General features: G+C 39.5%; 1 protein-coding gene across 2 annotated transcripts in view; it reads right to left on the minus strand.

Moving 5' to 3' along the window:
• Window positions 1–4015: 4015 nt before the first annotated feature.
• LOC138026265 (DDB1- and CUL4-associated factor 4-like) overlaps window positions 4016–20636 on the minus strand; it is a 19215-nt gene continuing 2594 nt past the window's right edge. The window contains exons 2-17 of one of the 2 annotated variants that reach the window (XM_068873536.1): window positions 20107–20251; window positions 19881–19957; window positions 19064–19145; window positions 18854–18915; window positions 17846–17924; window positions 16822–16874; window positions 16015–16085; window positions 15490–15579; window positions 14730–14827; window positions 13882–14055; window positions 12547–12664; window positions 9710–11893; window positions 8267–8327; window positions 6361–6669; window positions 5806–6038; window positions 4016–4446 (exon numbers count right to left, since the gene is read on the minus strand). In XM_068873536.1, coding sequence (XP_068729637.1) covers window positions 11697–11893; window positions 12547–12664; window positions 13882–14055; window positions 14730–14827; window positions 15490–15579; window positions 16015–16085; window positions 16822–16874; window positions 17846–17924; window positions 18854–18915; window positions 19064–19145; window positions 19881–19957; window positions 20107–20251 — 1246 coding nt within the window. In that variant the 3' untranslated portion in view covers window positions 4016–4446; window positions 5806–6038; window positions 6361–6669; window positions 8267–8327; window positions 9710–11696. The remainder of the gene's footprint in view (window positions 4447–5805; window positions 6039–6360; window positions 6670–8266; window positions 8328–9709; window positions 11894–12546; window positions 12665–13881; window positions 14056–14729; window positions 14828–15489; window positions 15580–16014; window positions 16086–16821; window positions 16875–17845; window positions 17925–18853; window positions 18916–19063; window positions 19146–19880; window positions 19958–20106; window positions 20252–20636) is intronic. The other variant, XM_068873537.1, reaches the window with a different exon arrangement.

Below are 20636 nucleotides of genomic sequence, written 5' to 3' on the forward strand. Positions count from 1 at the left end.
AATCAGCCAGTAAGGACCAGTAAGTGCGATCCCAACTTTTGAGTCTATGATTTAAGCCAAGTGTGATGATTGAAATGTCGAACACCATCAGCCAGTAAGGACCAGTAAGTGCGATCCTAACTTTTGAGTCTGTGATTTAACCCAAGTGTGATGATTGAAATGCCGAACACCATCAGCCAGTAAGGACCAGTAAGTGCGATCCCAACTTTTGAGTCTATGATTTAAGCCAAGTGTGATGATTGAAATGTCGAACACCATCAGCCAGTAAGGACCAGTAAGTGCGATCCCAACTTTTGAGTCTGTGATTTAAGCCAAGTGTGATGATTGAAATGCCGAACACCATCAGCCAGTAAGGACCAGTAAGTGCGATCCTAACTTTTGAGTCTATGATTTAACCCAAGTGTGATGATTGAAATGTCGAACACCATCAGAAGAGGAAAACAGAGGAGCCAAAACAACCTTTTGCTAATACTCACGGTTTTCTTTTTACGCCATCCAACACAACGACTGTTGACAATTCTTCCTTGCTTCAAGCTCTAGTGATCGTGAAAACTAAATCGTTTCAAGCAAAGTTCATTGACTTTCTAGTTATTATTTAAAAAAACAACAACAACAACTGCTTTGTAAAGAATTCTCATTTCAAGACTTTTTAACACCGAACAGACTAAATTAGAAACTTACCAAACCTTGTTTTTCGAAATGAAACTCAAGTTAAACATGTTGCAAACTGTTTCATCTGTAATCTATACTGAAATACTTATTTGTCACTCATATCTGTTTGTATTGAGTTTTTATATACTTCCAACACTTTACAGAACATATTGTAAACTTGCCGAGCCTTGATTAACATATTATTTTTGCGAAATGAAACGCCAAGATAAACGTGTTGCAAACTGTTTCATCTGTAATTTGAACCAAAACACTTGTTTAGCACTCCTGTTTTGTAATGAATTTTTATATACACTAAGCAGAAAATATTGCAAACTTACCGAGTCTTTATTTACAAGCCAGTTTTTCGAAACGACTGAAACGCCGAGTTGAACGAGTTGCAAACTGTTACCTCTTGAATCTGTACCGAAACCGTTTTTTTCGTAAATAAACACCGCTTTGATTTTGATTTTATTCACTTTGTGGTGTTTTATTTTACTGTAGGTCAGCAATAAAATAGAAATAGGACACACTGTGCGCGACTCGCCCACCCATTGCTGTACATTTTGCGTTCTCGTTCCCGACGCCATATTTAGGCTCTCAGCTTGCAAACGGACACAACAACTGCCATGTTGGGAGTTGTTGGTTCGTCAACTGTTGGACGGTGTTGGCAATCATGTGCAAGCGGACGCTACAATGCAAGGAAGCATACGACATATAAGACTTTGTTAAATTTACAACATTCGGCTGTCATCTTGTTTTCAACATGTTAATTCCTTACTGTCTCAATGGAGACCATATCTAATGCGCATGTGTGGCCCCAAAAACGGAAGAGCTGCGCAATCTTAGCGATGACCAGAACCAGGTTGCTGACCAGCGGTTTTCGTTAAAATAGTGGGGGAAGTACCTCATGTATCCCTTATTATAATGTATTTAAATAAAAGGTATTTAGACAAATACTCATACACACACGCGTACCTATACCCCTAGGGTAATACCCCCTTATACCCATGGTATACTTAACAATTATTCCATAAGCGCGCGTTGGAAATGAGATGGTAAATAGCCAACGAGGCGCGTAGCGCCGAGTTGGCTATAACCAGTCTCATATCCAACAAGCGCGCATAGAATAATTGTTTTATTAAATTCCTTCAACTCCAAAAGTTTGGAAGTACGAAATACGAGCGGAAAAAGCGAGCAAATCCGAAGGAAATTGAAAAAAACTTGATGAGAACTGATGCGATGTTGTGTAATACCATGTTGTCAGACAGACGCAGGCTCATCACAAAAACATTTCTTGCCTTTTCGCGTACTTCTAAACGTCGGAATTGATCCAAACTTTCCGCAAAAAATTTTTTTTCTCCTTTTTGGCTTTATTCAAAGAGTACTTTTACATTCTGGCGAAAACATTTTTAGTTTAGCAACGCTTAACGCAATCATTTATCGTATAAGGTCAAACCAAGGTATTGTTGGTTTTCACTCACGTGATCAACAGCCATGTTTTTCAACGAAAACAAAAGAAGACGTTAGCATAATAATAGCTTTCAATTCCCGGAGGATCGGATTGCGACACCAACATGGCCGCCATTTCATTGTTTGGGGACACCAACATGGCGGCCGTGACGTCATGTGAAATCCAAGAATATGAGCTGATAACCGAGATTGAGTGAACCAATCAGAGCACGCGAAATGCATTATCCGAGGTTGAGAATTTAATAAATGGGTATATAGGGGTATATAAGGCTATACATGGGTATATAGATAATACATGGGTATATATGTGGTAGGCGCGGGAATGTGTTATAATTTAAATACACTATAATAAGGGATACATGAAGTACCTAAAAACAATGTTTTGCTGGGGGTGCTCAGTCTCGCGGGCTCAGAAAACTTGGTTGTGGTCATTGTTATTTAAGGTTTTCCAATCGAATCCAACATTGTCGCGCTACGCTTCGGCGATCACGGAACAAGAGAAATGTCGAGAGTTGTTAGCTCAAAAGTTTGAACAGTTTTAAACTTCGCGCAACAACTTCCAACAACATGCAACAGGGTGCGCAAATAGTCAACAATGCCGGTTGCGTCCGTTTTGCGTGGAACCTAGGAAGTTCAAAAAACGACGCCGGCTACGGCAACAACAACGTCACAGAACAATAATAAACACTTAATTTCCGGACTGGTTGTTTCCCGAGAATCTCAATGATTTGTTACATAGCACAAAAAGAAAAACTTGCAACGGCAACAGCAACGGCGGTCGTCGGTCAACATTCGCGGGTAACAGTTCACTGTGACCCTCTGACGTCATAGACTTTGCACTGTTGCCCACTCAGAGACTTTTGGCGGGAAACAGTTTTAGCGTTGGATGTCATGTGACCTCGAAGTAACCAATGAGAGCGCGCGCTGCTGGAGAAAAAAATTCAGTTATATAACAATATCATTGGTTAAAAGAGGAAAAATAATCGTGTTGCACGTGCGGCACGAATTTTAGCACATACTGCACGAATTTAGCGGTACTGTGATGAAAACAATGTGAAATCACTAAATTTAAGGCTTAAGGCGCTGTTACACTGGAATTTTTCTCACGTTGCGCAGTGTAGCACCTTCCCTGCAACTTGTGTAGCAACGGTCTGCGGCACCAGCCAATGAAAATGTTCCTTTAACGTCATGTGATTATCGAAATGAGACAAGTTGCAAGAAACGTTGCCCAGTGTAACACGATTCAAGCAACATGTATCGCAACACGCAACTTGTGTCGCAACAAAATTGCGAGACAAGTTGCAAGAGAAATTGCCTAGTGTAACAGCGCCTTTTGATGACAACTTGAGCGTATAAAAGTGAATCTATCATTCTTTATTTTTACCCTGAAACCACTCGCACCCAATTTATTTTTACGACACTTTGCCCACATTGTACTACGTGAACGAGTATAGCAAAGTGATATTTTGAGTTGACATTTTCTTTGAAGTCGCCGTCGTAGATCTTTAAGTGTCTTTTGTTGCTTATGGAGTCCCTTCAGAACCGGTGTTGACGTCTGACACGACCAAGACGCCTCCGTTTAGTGCGTCGTTCAAACGCATTTCACTTCGTTTACGTATTTTGGGCGTTTGTCTCCGTTATTTCATCCACGAGATCACGGTAAATTATATACGAAACAAAAAAAGAAGAGCTTCTCAGGTTGAAGCCTTTGTAACTTCGGCCAAAATGAAACGTTTATACCGAGACTAAAAGAGGTTCAACACGATAAGGGCTGCTTCTGTAACGATGAATATTTCGATATTAGAGAAGAAATGCGTGCGTCTTTTGGGACAGTGGTCGTTAGCGCTTCCCTAACAGGACTAAGAGAGAAAATGCATTAATTAAACACGTTTGGTTCTTCAAGACTGGATCCAACCAGCCAAACATTTTATTAAAGTTCAGCTTTTTATATTTATCGTTTTTTCAGTGTGTCACTGACTGGCAGTAAAATATATTTTATAAACAACCTTTGAAGAGCAGTCTAGACATAACACCCGACAGAAATGTCCGCATTTTTGATTTTTCCATTCCAAACGTCCGTTTGTCCTTTAATTGCTTTAAGAGGTTTTCCATTCCTGTCCTTTGAGAGGCTCACGGTTCGTGAAAATATTGGTTGGCGGACCAGCCAATATAGGGCACACAGGAGTAACTTAATTTCATGGCTAGAATATGGAGCGTACATCAAAGTTCTCTTTCTAACGATTGTTGTCAGGTGGAAGTTTTCTCTGTTCTAATTCACTCCGCCGGAGTTGATCATTACTGACACTACCAACAATTAGAATCATCCTAAATGAAAAGAAGGAAAAAATCAATTAATGGCCTGTTTACATGGAGAAAGGGTGACCCTCTTAGGAGGGTCACCCTTGTGTAAGGGGCAAAAGATAGCCCCCTTTTACATGCAAAGTCTTGTCCCTAGGGCTATCGCGATTATTGAATTTGGCGCCGAGGGAGACAACCAGCTCTTTTCGGTAAAATTCACATTCCTCGCTGTTCATATTCTTAAGTTCTTTTCCCGGCTCCTGAACAATTTCAGGGCAAAAATCTTCGGGAAAATCCACCACCATGCATCGGCGCATTTCCGCATACATTGTGGATAGATCGGCCTCGAAGTCCACGCCGTTAAATTCGCACTTGGTTTTGAATTCTGTAATGTACTTCAGGAATATCTCCACCGCTTCAGATGTCCATGACCACTTCTTAAGATTTTTGATTTTTCCTCATCTTTCCGAGTTGAGCAGCTTTCCCTCGTGCTCTCGTCGATAATTGGTTCATCATCATCATCTAGGTCTTTTCGCGAAATGGCGACACTGTTGTCCTCCGACTGTTCCGAACTCTGTTCGATTTGGCCAGCACAGAACGGCGGAAATATTCCCCGGGCTTACACGCGCACTAAGCCATTACAGACTTTCGCGGCAATCTGACAGTAATCCGATCCCACAAAAGTTGACCCTTCTAGAAGGGTGACCCTACCTCAACTGTTTAAATGGCAAAAAGTTGGCCCTCCTGGAAGGGTTACCCTACCAAGCAGATAGGGTGACCCTACCCCTAGGGTAACCCTTCCTCTCATGTAAACCAAACCGGAAAATACAATAGGCAAGGGTTACTCTTCTAAGAGGGTGCCCGAAGGCGAACCGGCAAAAAGAAAGTTGTGGATTAAAAAATATCCGGATTCGTGTGGAAGGGTCTAAAGTGCTTTAGTATCACCCAACTAGTGGACTAATGCCAATAGTGCATTTTGATTGGCTATGCTACTAGAGGACTATTAGTAATAGTCCTCGAGTAGCGAAAAGCGTGACGTTTTCTTTCGTTTTATTTCCAAATAAATATTTCTTCAATTTGCATTTGCTAACTATATTATTGCCTTTTCTGTCCGACTAGCTGAGTGATACTAAAACAATTAGACCCTTCGCCCTCAAGGGCCACGGGTCTAATTGTTAAATAGAACTTGTTGATAAACAGTATCAAGGTACCAATCCTCCTGGCGTTACTGAGCATGCACATATTGCTTGTTCTTAGGTGAGACCTTCAGAAGTAAATGACAACACTTGCATAATAGCTTCTAAGATCGTTGTTGACATATTTTTTGGAATGGTACACATGAAATGATACTACTGAAAAGGCTACTTAAAAATACTTGTGCATTACCTGGCATAGTGGCAATCTCGCCAAGCACTCATCTCCCCTGCAGACTGCAAACTGCTTGAAATTGCTTTCAAGCACTTCATATTTGTCCGAATCCATGCACTCTCGAACAAACTCTCCGTGCTTCACTTCATATACCACGCACCTCATATCAGGTTGTCCGCATGTGTTTACCTGAATGTTTCGATCACAATCTCGCATTGAAGTCTCGCTTCGACAACTGGGACATCGTTTGACTAAAACAAAACCACGAGAAGATTGATTTGAATTTATAAACTTAACCTTAGCATTAGTATAGACATTAGAAAACAAGGAATCCATAAGAAAAACATTGAGATGAATACTTGTTGGACACGACAGCGTTCCGAAACCGCCACCCAAAATTGGGGAACAATGTTATATGCGAACAATTCTCTTTTGCATAAACCATTATTTTCAAATGCTCTTGGGACACTGCATACTCCCAAGAGCTTTTGATAAGAATGGTTTATGCAAAATTTGGGGGGAAAACAAAGGATATTATGGGGAATGCAAAAAATAGAGAATGTTGCAACTCACCAGGGTTTGGCAACACCGCTGTGCAATTAGATTGTTGACATTTTGCCACTGTGCACTCCCAGCCATCTAATATTGTTGTCTTGTCGCATAATCGTTTCGTTTTCTCAAAATAATCGCGCTGAGCACATTTACGAAATATAGTGTGATTACTTCCATCATTGTAGTACATGATATCATGATAAACCACGCACAACAAGTTCTCGCCGAAACAAACAACTGTTTCCGTGTTGTCTTTACAAGCTTTTTCTGCTTCCTCCATAGTATGTCCCTCACCGTCACAAGTTGGACATCTCAAAAATTGTAACCCACCTGTGAAAACAGCAAGAAACTAAGTGAAATTGCAACCTCTTTCCCAGCCGCACATACGGCGAGAGCCCCTGAAATTTGAATTGACCAATCAGAATTCAGCGAGCGGGAAAAACTGTGCTATCCGGCGTCACGTCAATTGTTTGCAATTAAAGGGCCAGAAACCCATTTAAAAGATTTTGAGGCAACTTTTTTGTCATCAAGCTTTGGTGCCAAAACTGGGTTGCCAGCGAGCGGCGATTCGGGTGTCAGCTGTTGTGCTTTGGCTGTTATTTGTGCTTTTTCGAACTATTTTAAGACGAATTCAGTCTGGTATTTTCGAATCAAGTGTAAGAAGACGATAAAACTGTATTGATCATGTATTTATTTGTGTTTCGAGAAAAAAAGGCTTTGATGGCGTCCTTTCGACAGCGTAGATCGACAACAACGTCGTTTATGCACAGAAGTGCACCGTTTCCGGTGAAAGGGCAAAGGATTAACAAGATAGCACAGTTTTGACTGCCGAGCGCACTGCTGGCACAGGAGGGTCTCTTTAATAGACCTTTTCGGCTTGTACATTTTGTTTTCCCAATACAGATCATGTGATAATACTCAGGAGGTTTGGTCTTTTGTTTTGTTCATTAAAATGAGGGCATGCAAGCATGAATATTCCTGCATGCACTCTTTTTAATGAACAAAACAAAAGACCAAGCCTCCTGAGTATTATCATATATATTTTTCCCCGTGGCCGCTGCCTTTTTGGTTCGTTCAAGAAGTTTATGAAATAAAATATTCCCATTTTTACTGGATATAAAATCAGTGACCAGAAACCCTTTGTTGGTTATTCATCATCTCGCGAAAAAATGACAAGGAGAGTAAATCCTCATCAATAGACGATAAGGTAAAAAAAGCAGATCTTCATACCTCATCATAGTTTTTAAAAATCTATTTTTAGTTTTAAGTTCTCGTTCCCAATGCCGCGCACATTTAGAATTTAATTACTTCATTACAACTGGAAAATAAATATTTTGAGCAAGGGCCGACGCAACGTATATTTTATTATTTAGTGCTGTACTATATTTTGGCTGGCCAAACCAGCCTTCTTCAGGTACAATGAGAATTTGTACCTGAAGAAGGCTGGTGTGGCCAGCCGAATTATAGTACACCACTAAATAATCAAATCTACATTGTATCGGCTCTTTCTTAAAACATTTAGTTATTTTGTAATTACGCCGATCAGATCAAGCCACTGATTCAACGTACACCGACCGGAAGATTGTCCACGGTTGCTTGCTTCAAAACTCTGGAATTACAACTGGCCAATCAGGTGCCTCTCTAAAAATAGCTGCGTAGCTAAAATTAGCTTTTAAAAAACTATAATTGGAAGAGGCCTATGTATAGAGCGTTTTCACATGACGTCACGGCGGTCACGTTGGTGTTCCAAAACAAAGGAATGGCGGCGATGATGATGTACCAAACTAATCCTCCAGGAATTGAACTCTATTTTTATGCAAATGCTTTCTTTTGTTTCAGTAATCCAATATGGCTGCTGGTCACGTGAGTGAAAATCTCCTGCCTCACCCCTAGTACTCTGTTGCCCTCATTTGAAACTTTTCCGTACCTTGTGTGGTGTGGCCCACAATGAAACAGCACAAAGTCAGCAATCGAAAGAACATGATCATCTTTAGAAAAAACAAAACATGCAGAGAAATTAAGTCTACTAAATGATATTACAACTCATACCTCAGCATGGAAAGCATGGGACAAACAGCGAGGATCTGACAACTGAACAAGTTTTTTCTTTCCTTCAAGCGATTGCAGGGACAAATACTCAGTCGAAAAAAGTAAGCAAGTGGCAAAAACAAAAAGTCATTTTTATAATGTTCAAGATTTCTCAGTCTGCGAAGCTAACGTTTCGTGAACGCTTGTTTTTACCAGCAAGAACTTACCCAATGCATACATGTGAATTCCGCAGAGTTACGATGATGGAACTGTGACGAATTAAGTTAATGCGGAGTCGGCGAATTTTTTGTTCTTATGCTTTTTGTCGCCAACATTAAATGTAACATATATTTATGTAAAATTTACAGCAAAACGGCAAGTTTCAGGGTAAAATTAACGTTTTGCTAAAAAACAAAGAAACTTGTTCGGTTTGATGAGCTAATTCTTCCTACTAGCCACAGCTATCAAGTAACTTCTCCAAAAAAACAACACCGGCAAAATTGTCGTAAGAGACTTTTCATGCTTTTACCCCGAGTTTCGCGTAAACGAAATGCTAGATGACTCTGCTGGCATAAGAGACAAACGCAACTTCAATAATGTTTTGATTGATCACTTGTGTCTTTTGTGAGAAGGAAGAAGTTAATTCGACTGGGTATTCGCTTGTAATAACCAGTCTTTTAACCTAACAGCCTCCAAGGGATTGTCTCACGTTCTGGCCCTGCTAAGAAAAAAGCGATGGCCATTTCTTGTACAGAAACGCTGCGCAGGACGGGCCGGCATCAAGATCGCCGCGCTTGAAACCTGAAACCTGAAACCTCAGCCTCGACCCACGAGGTTTTACCTGTTGTTTTAGCTTTGACTATGAGACGCATGTCGGGCATTTCTTCAAAGTATTTAATGTAGGATTTCTGCGGCCCCCAAAGCCTGGTTTATTCATGGAATTGAGTTCTCCGGCCTTTTAAAAAAACAATTATCGCGACAGTTATTCCCATATTCAAGGGGAGAAAAACTCTCTTCGCATGTGGGACTGTTTTGAGCCAAGACACGCTCTCACATAAACTAACCTCGCCCTCATTTGAACGTCAATCTGCATTCGGTACGTTACATGCACAAAATACGGTATGATCAACATTTATCTTACCACGTGAATTACATCATGCAAAGTTTGGCGTCGAATCAACTAAACTACTACGCAACTATGCCATGTTTTTCCAACAGCTTACAATCTATTTATAGGTTAAAGCTAAATAGTTGCCCCTTCATCATATGGAACAAGTATTGTTCATGCAAACGATACCAAGATCTTCCTTTGCGAAATAACGGTCAGCCCAAGAAAACTTACCTTTTCTCTTTACTGTTAAGCGAAATCTGAACTCTGAAATGACGTTGCACTCAAATCACTTGTGTCTCCCTCGGTTTATTGACAGAATCTATCTTAAAGGTCAGCGAACCGATACCACTTCCACTACAAGAAAAGTACCCCAATTAAAAGACGTTAATCCCTCTCTTTAACGTATCGCTAATCCACGTATTGTTTATCGCTGGCAATTACTAGCGTTGCTTTCGTATTTTTCCATAATTAACCGAGCAGTTCTAGCAATAAAAAAAATGGAATTATTGACAATTATTTAGTTATTTGCTGTGACTTGAGCGTTGAGTGCATCATATGGGGGTCTAAAGTCCACTTGGCGGCAATGCGAGATCGTCGCAAATTTAAGCCGGAAATAAAAGAAAAGCAGACATGGCTAGACGGAATTAAATTTTTTTTCACACAAAATCGACAGGAAACTGTGGCTTCTCTTATAAAACCAATGCACTGTTTTTACTGCTTTCATACCTCTTGTGGAAACGACGGCATATTTCTGTTAGGTCAGAGCCGTAAGCTTCAGTCACGCATGCCAGCTACCGGAGAATAGCTGGGCAAGTCGACTGCGGCCCTGCGTGATTAAAGCCGGCAGTTGCTGAAGTCAAGTTTGCAATCTTAGCAATGGCACGACTATCAGAGAACGCTTTGTACTAGGAGGAAATAACAATTTACCAAAGATGAAGCTTTCACGAGTCTGCGCCGCTTAACTGGAGCGATTGCGTTGAGGCGACAACCACGCAACTTAAGCCACGGCACGGTGGGAGGGGAATGTACAATCACGAAATCTCGGAAATCAGGAACCTTTTCAAATGAAAAATTCCCTCTGTATCTTCAGAAGAGAGAGGTTTTGAGGCACTGATTTTCACAGCCATTGTCCTATTTGCTATCTCGAAAACACACTAAAAGAACAAGGGCACGTTTCTCGAAAGTCCCGAAACTTTTCGGGCCCGAAAACCCATTTGTGAAACTGCCAAACGAATGTTTTGGAAAGCTGATCTTTTAACACGTTTTCAGGGAAACAAACAAACAAAAAAAAAATGGTTGTGAAGTTTGACAACTTAAATCCTCTCCGTTCCTGAGAAATAAAGGAATTGTGACACCCGAAAATGGCCCGTAAAGTTTCGGGACGTTCGAGAAACGGGCCCCAGCTTACTAAAACATGCGGATAGCAGGTTCTCAAGTGGCTGCTCGGGCACGAAATGTTAAGGGACTTAGAGAACAGTCCCCAGATCTCCTAAGTGTTTCTAAAGAAATTTGTTATGGCACGGGTCGCCCCCTTTTATGGTCAGAAATGTCTTGGATGGGGGGTTTGGAAGCCACTTCAATAAACTGTGGAAATGGTCGAAAAATGACCTTTACGACAAATCGTCAGATATCCTAAAATAAAACTCTTGCGATCTCGGTCTGCTAGTTGCAGTTCCTGTACCAGATTACTGATGAAAATGTCCTTGTTCTTTCCTCTTTTGGGAAATATCCCTTACCTCTTGTCGCCGTCGTTTTCTTCTACATAACAGCAATTGGCCGAAGCGGAAAATACCGCAATACTCTTTGTTTGCCCACCCAAATTTTGCGTAAGCATTGTTTCTTGTTTCTCTTGGGACTTTCTTGTTTCTCTTGGGACTTACAATGGTCCCAAGAGAAAACAAAAACAATGCTTATTCAAAATTTGGGTGGACAAACAAAGAGTCTGGAGATAACTGCGCGTGCGTATGTCCTTTCTCTTATGCAACAAGTGTGAACTTCGTTATGCTTATGCTTATCAGTCGCAGAGTAAACCAGGCTTAAGTGCCACAGTACATTCAGCAGTTTCCACTGTTTTATTCCTTCTGTCTCCTTTTCCTCCTTTTCTCTCCGATAACTCCAACGCCATTCCTTTAAGCCGCACATTGCCTGAACCTATTTGCTTTGGATAATACCTCTGCCATCGTTATTTTTTTCACCATGAAAACCAATCTCATGCTTTTCAAAACGAGTAGAAATAAATTGAGTTCTCAGCGCCATATAACAGTCCCGGCATGCCTCTCCCTACGCCCCATGCCTCTGAATAGTACAGCGCGGGAATTTGATTCAAAGATTTGTCCATAATTTCGGGAAATGGGATCGAGTGCAGTAGTTCACCACTTGCAATGCTCCATATACGCGTCACCGAATCTTGCCCGGCTGCAAAACAATGAAAAAACGCGGGAAAGGTAGCATGAAAGCGATAAATGAACACTGTAAAGCTAGAATGTAGACCTGGACATAAACGCTTCATATAATTTAACCTTTTCGTTTTTGATAGTTTTTCGATGTACCGTCTCGTTTTGCAGAGAACGGGAAATAACTGTAATAATAAACACTTAATGACTGGTCCCGAGATAAAGAGTTCATTTTGTTTCCCGAGAATCTCAATGTTTCCCCGAGGCGCAGCCGAGGGAAACATTGAAATTCGAGGGATCAGTAATTAAGTGATTTGTTATAAAGCACAAAAAGAAAAACGTGCAATGGCAACACTAACGGTGGTCGTCGGTCAACATTCGCGAGTAACAGTGCACTGTTACCCTCTGACGTCATAGATTTTGCACTGTTGCCCGCTCAGAGACTTTTGGCGGGAAACAGTTTTATTGTTAGATGTCATGTGACCTCGAAGTAATCAATGAGAGCGCCGACTGTTTGGAGAACATATTCGGCTGTATAACAAACTTCATTGTATACGTTTAGTTTGTAACTGTTAAAATTACACCAAAGAACCACTCTGTTGTAGTCTTCATTAGCCTCCAGGTCAGAGACTAGAATGCAACAATGACAATACAAATGATTCAAATGGTTCTCACCTGCAAACATAAGAGATTCGGTTGGGTCCAAAAAGAAGGGGAGCTTATGGGTGATCTCATTTACGTGCCCTCGATAATTCTGTACACATGCCTTGGCTCTGAGGTCCCACAATTTTAACTGAGAAAAAGTAAACATTGAGGAGTTAGACAAGTTAGTTTAAAAACCAATTCCTGCTAGTAAAGTGGCATTTAAAGCTCTAATATTGCCTAACGTGTAAATGCAGAATTGGTGGATAAACATGAAAGACTTGACATCGTCGGTCCCTTGGTCCATCTAATAGGGACCTTTAGATTCTACGACGAGGACGAGAACGAGTACGAGTTTTGACCGCCCGTTTTTAGCGAAAATACTCAGGAAATTTTTAACCCGTACGCTTAATCTTACTCTTTGTTAGCAGTATAGGTTGCTCAGTTATTCTTATCGCTGGTAACTGAGCCTTTTTGCTCATCAAAAAAGCCAAAACTGCTACCGTGTTGTTGACTTGTTTTGATACGATGACATTTTTGCAAAACCTCGTAGTAAAATGACGGCGGCATCACGTTTTTCCCGCCAAAATGACACTGGTTTGCGCGCGCTCACTGTTGCCCTATGAGAAAATCTCGTACTCGTAGTCGTTCTCGTACTAGAATCTAAAGCTCTTTATTATTTCCATTACGGGAGCGAAAGGAAAGAAACACGGTTTTGAACACCAGCGTTTAAAGTGCTACTATGATAAACAAAAAAAATCACTTTTTTCCTTCAGATTTTGAAAGAGTGATTGCTTAATTAACAATTGACCGGCAAAATTTTGAGCTTTGATTTTTATCCAAATGCTGTTGACTTTGAGTGTAAGTTTTGGATTTCAAAGTCTACCATTACTAACGTTCAAAACTGACCGATTGGACCTCAGAGGGTTAGATCTAGGGAAAAGTGACGTCATTTATTCACTAGCTTAAAATTTCAGCGTGTAAACACAGCTTATTATATATGCAAAACAAGAGTTTAAAAGTCTGAAAGCCCGAAACTCCCCTGCTGCATATTAATTCATCTGCGTACACACACATTGCATTCTTAAACTATTGAGTCTGATATCAAGGCTTAAAACTTGGGTCACTTAATGTTTAGTTAACATAGTTTTGAAATCCAAAGAGAAATAGAAATTGAGTTTTTGGTCATAACAGCACTTAAGTCAGCAAGAATCAAGCAAGCTTTGGCATTGTTAGAAAAGAAATTCCATGCCGATAAGACATTTATTTATTCAAAGGTTTTCTCTTAAAGGCGAAGGAAGTGAGAGTTCAAATAAGAATAGAAGAACAGCCTGAGGCTGCAGTCCACACGGATTCTAAGCACCTTACCGATCCATTTAGTCCACTGGACAGCAGATAATTTTCGTCGCGCAGCGCGCGAATGCATGTGACAGAAGCCAGCTTTCCCTGCCTCATACACATAACTGGCCAATTAGATACTGTCGAACGTATATCGCACGTGCGTATACACCCATCACGTGATCCGTTGTAAAGGAGGGGTCTCTGGTAAAAAAGAATGGCATAGAGGACTTCAAGGCTAAATTTGCTTCCATTTTTCGTCCGATACAAACAATGTTACTGTCTCGGAAATTATCCACCGTGTTTCTCGAGGGGCTTGAAATTGTTTAGCCTGGCTACAGGCTTCTACTTGCTAAGAAATCAGGGGCAAGTATAACGAAAAAATTTGGTGTCTAGAATCTTTGCATGCTATCCCGACAAAGTTTCGAAACCTTTGCGCTTTTATTTTTCACTTTGTTCCTAACAAAGTTATTTTTCAAAGGCAACGTTTGTCTTTGTACGACCATTTCAAACATCTACAGTAGGTAATTGGTAGTGTAACATTCATTTTACGTACCGGAAGTATAGTAACCGGACATTGCGAATTCGCGTTTATGTCGCTAGGAACTTTGGGAATTGTTTACGGTGGAACATGTGATCGGGTGTCTGACATTTGCCGACTACAGACTGGCTACAAATAGCACTGATAAACATTATTTAACTCTAAGAGCCCGTTTTAAAACGGTTAGCTTTCAATAATTGTGATTTAGGGTTAGTCTGCGGTCTGCAAATGTCAGACACCCCATGTGATCGATATTTTAAGTATTCATTAAAATCGTTCATTTATCATTTGCATCTTGAATTATTATCTGAAGAAAACACTGCAGGTAGCAACTTACACTCCAAGAGAACTCTTGAGCAAAGACGTCGCTTCCACATCGCATGCTAATTTGATGAGATGAATTTATGTCCCACAAAAGAAGCCCCTTGCTTGTTCCTAAAATTGATTTCATATTAAAGAACCGGTTAAGAAGACCGTGGGAGGGCTGTGGGCTCGAACATATGGAACCCCAGTCACACCCACACTTACGGTCTTAACCCTTTTAACTCCCAATAGTGCCACTTATAGATTTTACTCTGTCTAACGCCAGACGATTTTACTCGTCAATGGGGAACCCCACGGGGCTGAAAGGGTTAACAACAGCTAGATGCACTCAAAAACTATGTCCCCATTAATTAACCCTTTAACTCCCAATGGTGCCACTTATAGATTTTACTCTGTCTAACGCCAGACGATTTTACTCGTCAATGGGGAACCCCACGGGGCTGAAAGGGTTAAAAAACTCAGGTAGAACTTCGGACTTGCCGCTGTGGTCCTAAACTGTTTCTCAAGCTCCTTGAGGGGAGAAGACTCTCAATACTAAAACGCTGGTTGCAGATGCTGCCATCTATTCGTTATCAAAGTAGTGCATAGTTCTTAAGCCGAATATGATGTCAACTCTTCAGCTGTTTCATCATTTCCTTGAATGCAGGAGGAAGTCAGTGATCAATGAAATACGGAACACTAATGAACGAGGAATCGAATTTTTGAAATTTTTGAAGAGAGAACCAGAAGGGAATGCAGATCAGAACAGAACATCTGTTGTATGTAAATCTTACCAACACTGATTAAGTTGCTGAACTGTGGATTTCTACTCCAAGAATTGGTCCACACTGTACAACCTGGAACAGCGCATCGCCCAGTTTTATCTACAGTCATAATAAAAACAAAAAAACAACAACCACAGCATTAATTCAGCTCCCAAGCAATAGTGATGACAGTTACCAGGGTCAAGTTATATCAACTATGGTTTACTGGCCCTTTGCAACCTCGGGTTAACTTAAACCATATTTCAAACAACTTAGGCCAGAACACTGGCTCTTCAAGAAACAATGCCTTTGCAAGCAAACTCCTTGTTGGCTGCTAACAACAAAGCTGGTACTTTGTTAGCCTAGCTGGCTAATCTCCTCCTTTTCTAGCCTAAACCAGATAATAATGTCTTATTTTCTGTTTTTTTTGTGGGTGTCTAATTTGATCAATTATAATATTTTGGTGCCATCATAAATATCACCAGAATGAATTTTAAACAAAATGCAACAATTTCTTGAGAACTTAATTTACACAACAATGGGTTGGAAACTTACGCTGGCCAAAACCATCAAGTTTAAAAAGCACTGTATCCCCTGAATTAATGCCATGTCCTAAATGAGAAACTCTAAGGTATGGTAGTTTGTTAAAGAACAAATATTATTAATGAATGCTTCATGCAGGATTTTATATTCAAAACATAGGGGTCACTGATGATAAAAAGGTTTGCATCGAGGAACTCCTACATTTATATTTCTCTCCAAACAATAATTAATAATTCATGAGCAAAACCACTTATCAGGTTTGACACACATGCATGAGCCTTAAGCCTCATAACCTAGCCCTCATTACAATTCTTTGTATAAAGCATACCAATGAGGCCTAACTACCAACTTGTTTGGACTCTCAAGGGACAAGTTTTTTTGTGGAATGTTTTTGAAGCCTTTCAAAAACTCACTGAACATGTTTTATTGGATCTAAAAACACTTGACTCTGCCTCGCGTTTTTAAACTCGATATAACGCTGATGCTTGATTTTTAAACATTACTTAAAACATGTATTTGTGATGTGCGTCACTTAACATTGGAGTATTGTACTTCTGCTAGCAATATTAATTCATCTTACTTCATCTTGCCCCCTAACTTTTTTAGTTATAATTTGCTTATTCTGGGAAGTTGGTACCCAGTATTAATCAATAATAATTAATGTATTAATTTTTTGTAAATTATTAAATTATCTTAAGTTTTTAATATGCATAAATAACATCTAGTTGTTGTTCTTCTGAGAGGGGGAGGGTGACTAGACTTGTCTGTTGCAGTAGCATGCCATGGGTAACCTTGGTAACCAAAATAAACAAAAGATACATGAAGTGGTCCCTTGTTGAAATATGGGGGCTCCACAAAAGGCCAGTGACTTTCTGAGAGGGGAAGAAAACACATAACAAAAGTTGTAACAATATTGTAAAATTATTAACAGTACCAGTGCTCCTACCAAAACAAGAATACATCCATTTGATTTGAGCAACTGCATTGAATGGTTTGTTATTAAAATAATTTATTATTTTAGTTGTTGTTGTCAAACTGAAATTAAGTAACGGCAGCATCTTTAAGACATTAAAATGAAGTAAATAAAAGGAAAAATAAAAAAAATATATTCTTGCACTTTCACATTGCAGATTACACTACAATGTGCGAGTGCAAGAATTGTATTTATGAGTAACAATACAATACTACATGATAATCAATACTGTAATAATTATTTCATGGTGGTAAAAAAAAAAAAAACAAGGTGGAACCCTGAGGCAGCTACATTATTCTTATCACTGGACAGCAGGGCTGACAAAGTGGCCTGGGTTTGATTCCCAGACTCGGCGTCTTATGTGGGTTGAGTTGATTGGTTCTCTATGCTGTTCTGAGAGGTTTTTCTGTGGATACTCTGGTTTTTCCCTCTCCTAAAACACCAACATTTGATTTGATTGTTATGCACAGCCCCACCAATTAGTACCCCAGTGGTAGGAGACTAAAGTTCATTCTTCTTCTTACTATTATCGTTACTATTACCGTAGTTATCATCATCATCATCATCACTACCGTAATTGAAGTCTGAAGCATAAAGTTAAGCATAGGTGCTCATCTAATTAGGGAGACTGAAAATTAGCAAATCAAACTAATGAACATCAAATCAAATATTGGCTCTTTAAAGGGGGGAGAAAACTTAACTGCTTGGAGAAAAACCTCAGACTTTGAGCACTGAGCAAGGAAGCAATAAACTCAACCCACATATGAAGCAAACCCTAGTCTGGGGTGTCAAGTTCTCTCACAACTGTGTCAATGCTGTTCCCTTTATACAGCCAACAACAATGTAACAAGAAAGGCAGTTAATTCCTACCTGATCTTTCATCATAGAACAGTGATGTGTGAGTTTAAGATTGCCATCTTCATCATAAGATAAACAATGACACTGAACTCTGTAAAAAGAAAAAAATGGAAAAAGATTTGTGTTAAGGAGGTCGTAGGTTAGAAAACCGTCCAGGCCCCAGGATTGCTTGAAGAATGGAAACCTATAGGTTTTGATACTTCTTAGCCAACGGTTAGCGCTAACCAGGCTTCGAGCAACTGACCTCAAGACTCTTATTTTTTAGTTGTCCTTTTGCCTGTCACTGAGCAAATAAAAATTAATATTGGTCTCCAATGTTATCTATAATAGAGAGATCAATAGCTTCGCGTTTAAACGTCAAACAGAAAATGTCATGTACTTGCTTGTCAAAAGGCATGAACATTTTCTTATTTTAACTTGCTTCTCCCTCTGGAAAATTTTCTCGATATCTGAAGCAAACAGTGAAGAACTTAATTAAAATCAAACAAGTACCTTTGATTTATGGCAAAACGCAAGTTTCATCCTGACGTTTCCCGTTTGCTGTAAACGCGATACTGAATCTTTCTAATAAAATCTAGCTAATCATTTACACTACTAACAAATCCGTTACATTTATATGGGGCTGGGCCTTAACAATATTATTGTTTGATATATAGAAAACATAATATATATCAAACAATAATATTATGAATAACATTAGGAAATAACTTATAGAATATTATATTATGATGAAAATTACATAAAACGTTTTAATAGCCTTTTGTTCCAAAGCACATCATGGGAGAAAAAACTTTTTTTAACCGCTGAGTTTAACACTGTTGCGCTAGGACGAAGAGAGACTACTATAAGGGTTGATCATGTTTTTTTCTCTGGGTACTACGGTTTCCCCTCTCCACAAATTTAACCAATATTTGATTTGGTTTGAAAATTAGTGCTGTAGTGCTAAATCCACTGACACTTAAGTAAAGTTACATGTATGATGATGATGATTATTAAACAGAAGGAGAAGCATAAACTTACATTTGCTTGCCTGTAAGTCCTGACTCACACAGCATCAAAAGATTCTTATGATTTGCATCAGGCTAATAATATATTAATAATACAAAAATTTGAAATATTAGAGCAACTATGTGTTGTTTGATGACATGAGCTACACGTAACAGTCAAGTCCTATATTGAAATGTGAAAAAAAGAGGTCACACAAGTCATTAGACCCTGTACCCTAGTTACCTCTATTCTTGACACCATTGTTGTGCACAGACTCAACTTATGTTTGACTTTAAGCAAACGGGAAAGCTGCTCTAACATATCCCTGTGAACAGATGGACGCAATACACTTACATCAGCTGTTAAGGTTTAAATTTGTTTTCAATAACAGTCTTTCAAACTACTTTTACTGGATATTGCACACAAATTTGTAAGCCTTTGTTTATTTACAACACTAAGGGCCTCTTCATATGAGCCCGGTTTCCGAGATCTCGCCTTACCTCTAAATCCTTCGTAAAAACTTTGATGTGTTCATATGAGAGGGCTGGCTTGGTGTCTGAGATCTCGGTTTTTCCAAGCAGGATCTCGGTAAGTGGGCTGAAAATTTTGCCACATGAACACTTCATTCCGGTTACCGGGAGGAAAATAATACAATGCATTTTCGTGATAGAACAGACATTACCAAGTTTTTACTTCTCTTTTCTTTGATAATGAAGCTAAGAATAGTTTCATTTGATAGTTTACATAAAGTCAAAAGAAATTTTAGGTTGCTTTAAACAAACAAAATCTTGCCAGTCTTTTTTGTAGGCTTTCATGCCTGAATGGTTGCATCACAACTTTTTCAAAATTTTCATCTCGGAAAGCCGGCTGAAAGTCACCATATGAACAGAAACCAATTTTATCTTGGTAACTGAGCCAGCCCGGTCAACTGGGATCATACAAAAGACAAATTTACAAAAACTTACAATGCTTACATAACTTACAGCACTTATACACATATACTATACATAACCTAAATTACACTACTTAAAACATACAATAATAGTATTATTATACTTGCTTTCTGGTAAGCTGAAAAGGCAGATGATTATACTCCCTCTGTTGAAGGCGTTTAACCATAGACATTCTTCTTGGTTTCTGAAATTAACCATAAATGTTTCCAGTTCATACACCATTAATTTTATTATGACCATGACAACAATCACCACCACAAATCAACCATTAGCACAAACGTGACAGCCCCTACATCCATTCAAAAAAAACTATGTCCCCTTTAATTAACTCACATTAATAGTTTTCTTTCGTGGTGACCTGTTTCCAGGATCATCTTGTTTGCCCTCAACATGACACTGTGCAAACTTTTTGCTGGGATGGTCTTTGGTGATTTTGAAGTACCTTTTCTTCTCTGGATCATAGTAAAAACCTGGAATTTTTACTGAATGTTAAGGGAGTCAAAACAGGAATTTGTTGACAGCAGACTTCTAGTTAATGATTATACCCTAGAGTTGCATTCTAACATGGTTATTTCATTTTTGTACTTATTGGACGGTCTTAACTTCCTCAGTGGCCCCAGTTCTTCAAACGATGGATAGCACTATCCACCTGATAAATCACTAACCAGTGGGTAAGTCAGCGAAACCACATTGCACTATCCAATGGATAGTGATTTATCTGGGCCCAGTTGTTCAAACGATGGATAGGGCTATCTGCCGGATAAATGACTATCCAGGGGATAAGTCATAGCGAAATCGATTGTGCTTTCCAATGGTTAGTGATTTATCCGGTGGATAGCGTTATCCACCTTTTGAACAACTGC

This window comes from Montipora capricornis, chromosome 12 (genome assembly GCF_036669925.1).
Source record: "Montipora capricornis isolate CH-2021 chromosome 12, ASM3666992v2, whole genome shotgun sequence".
Lineage (NCBI taxonomy): Eukaryota > Metazoa > Cnidaria > Anthozoa > Scleractinia > Acroporidae > Montipora > Montipora capricornis.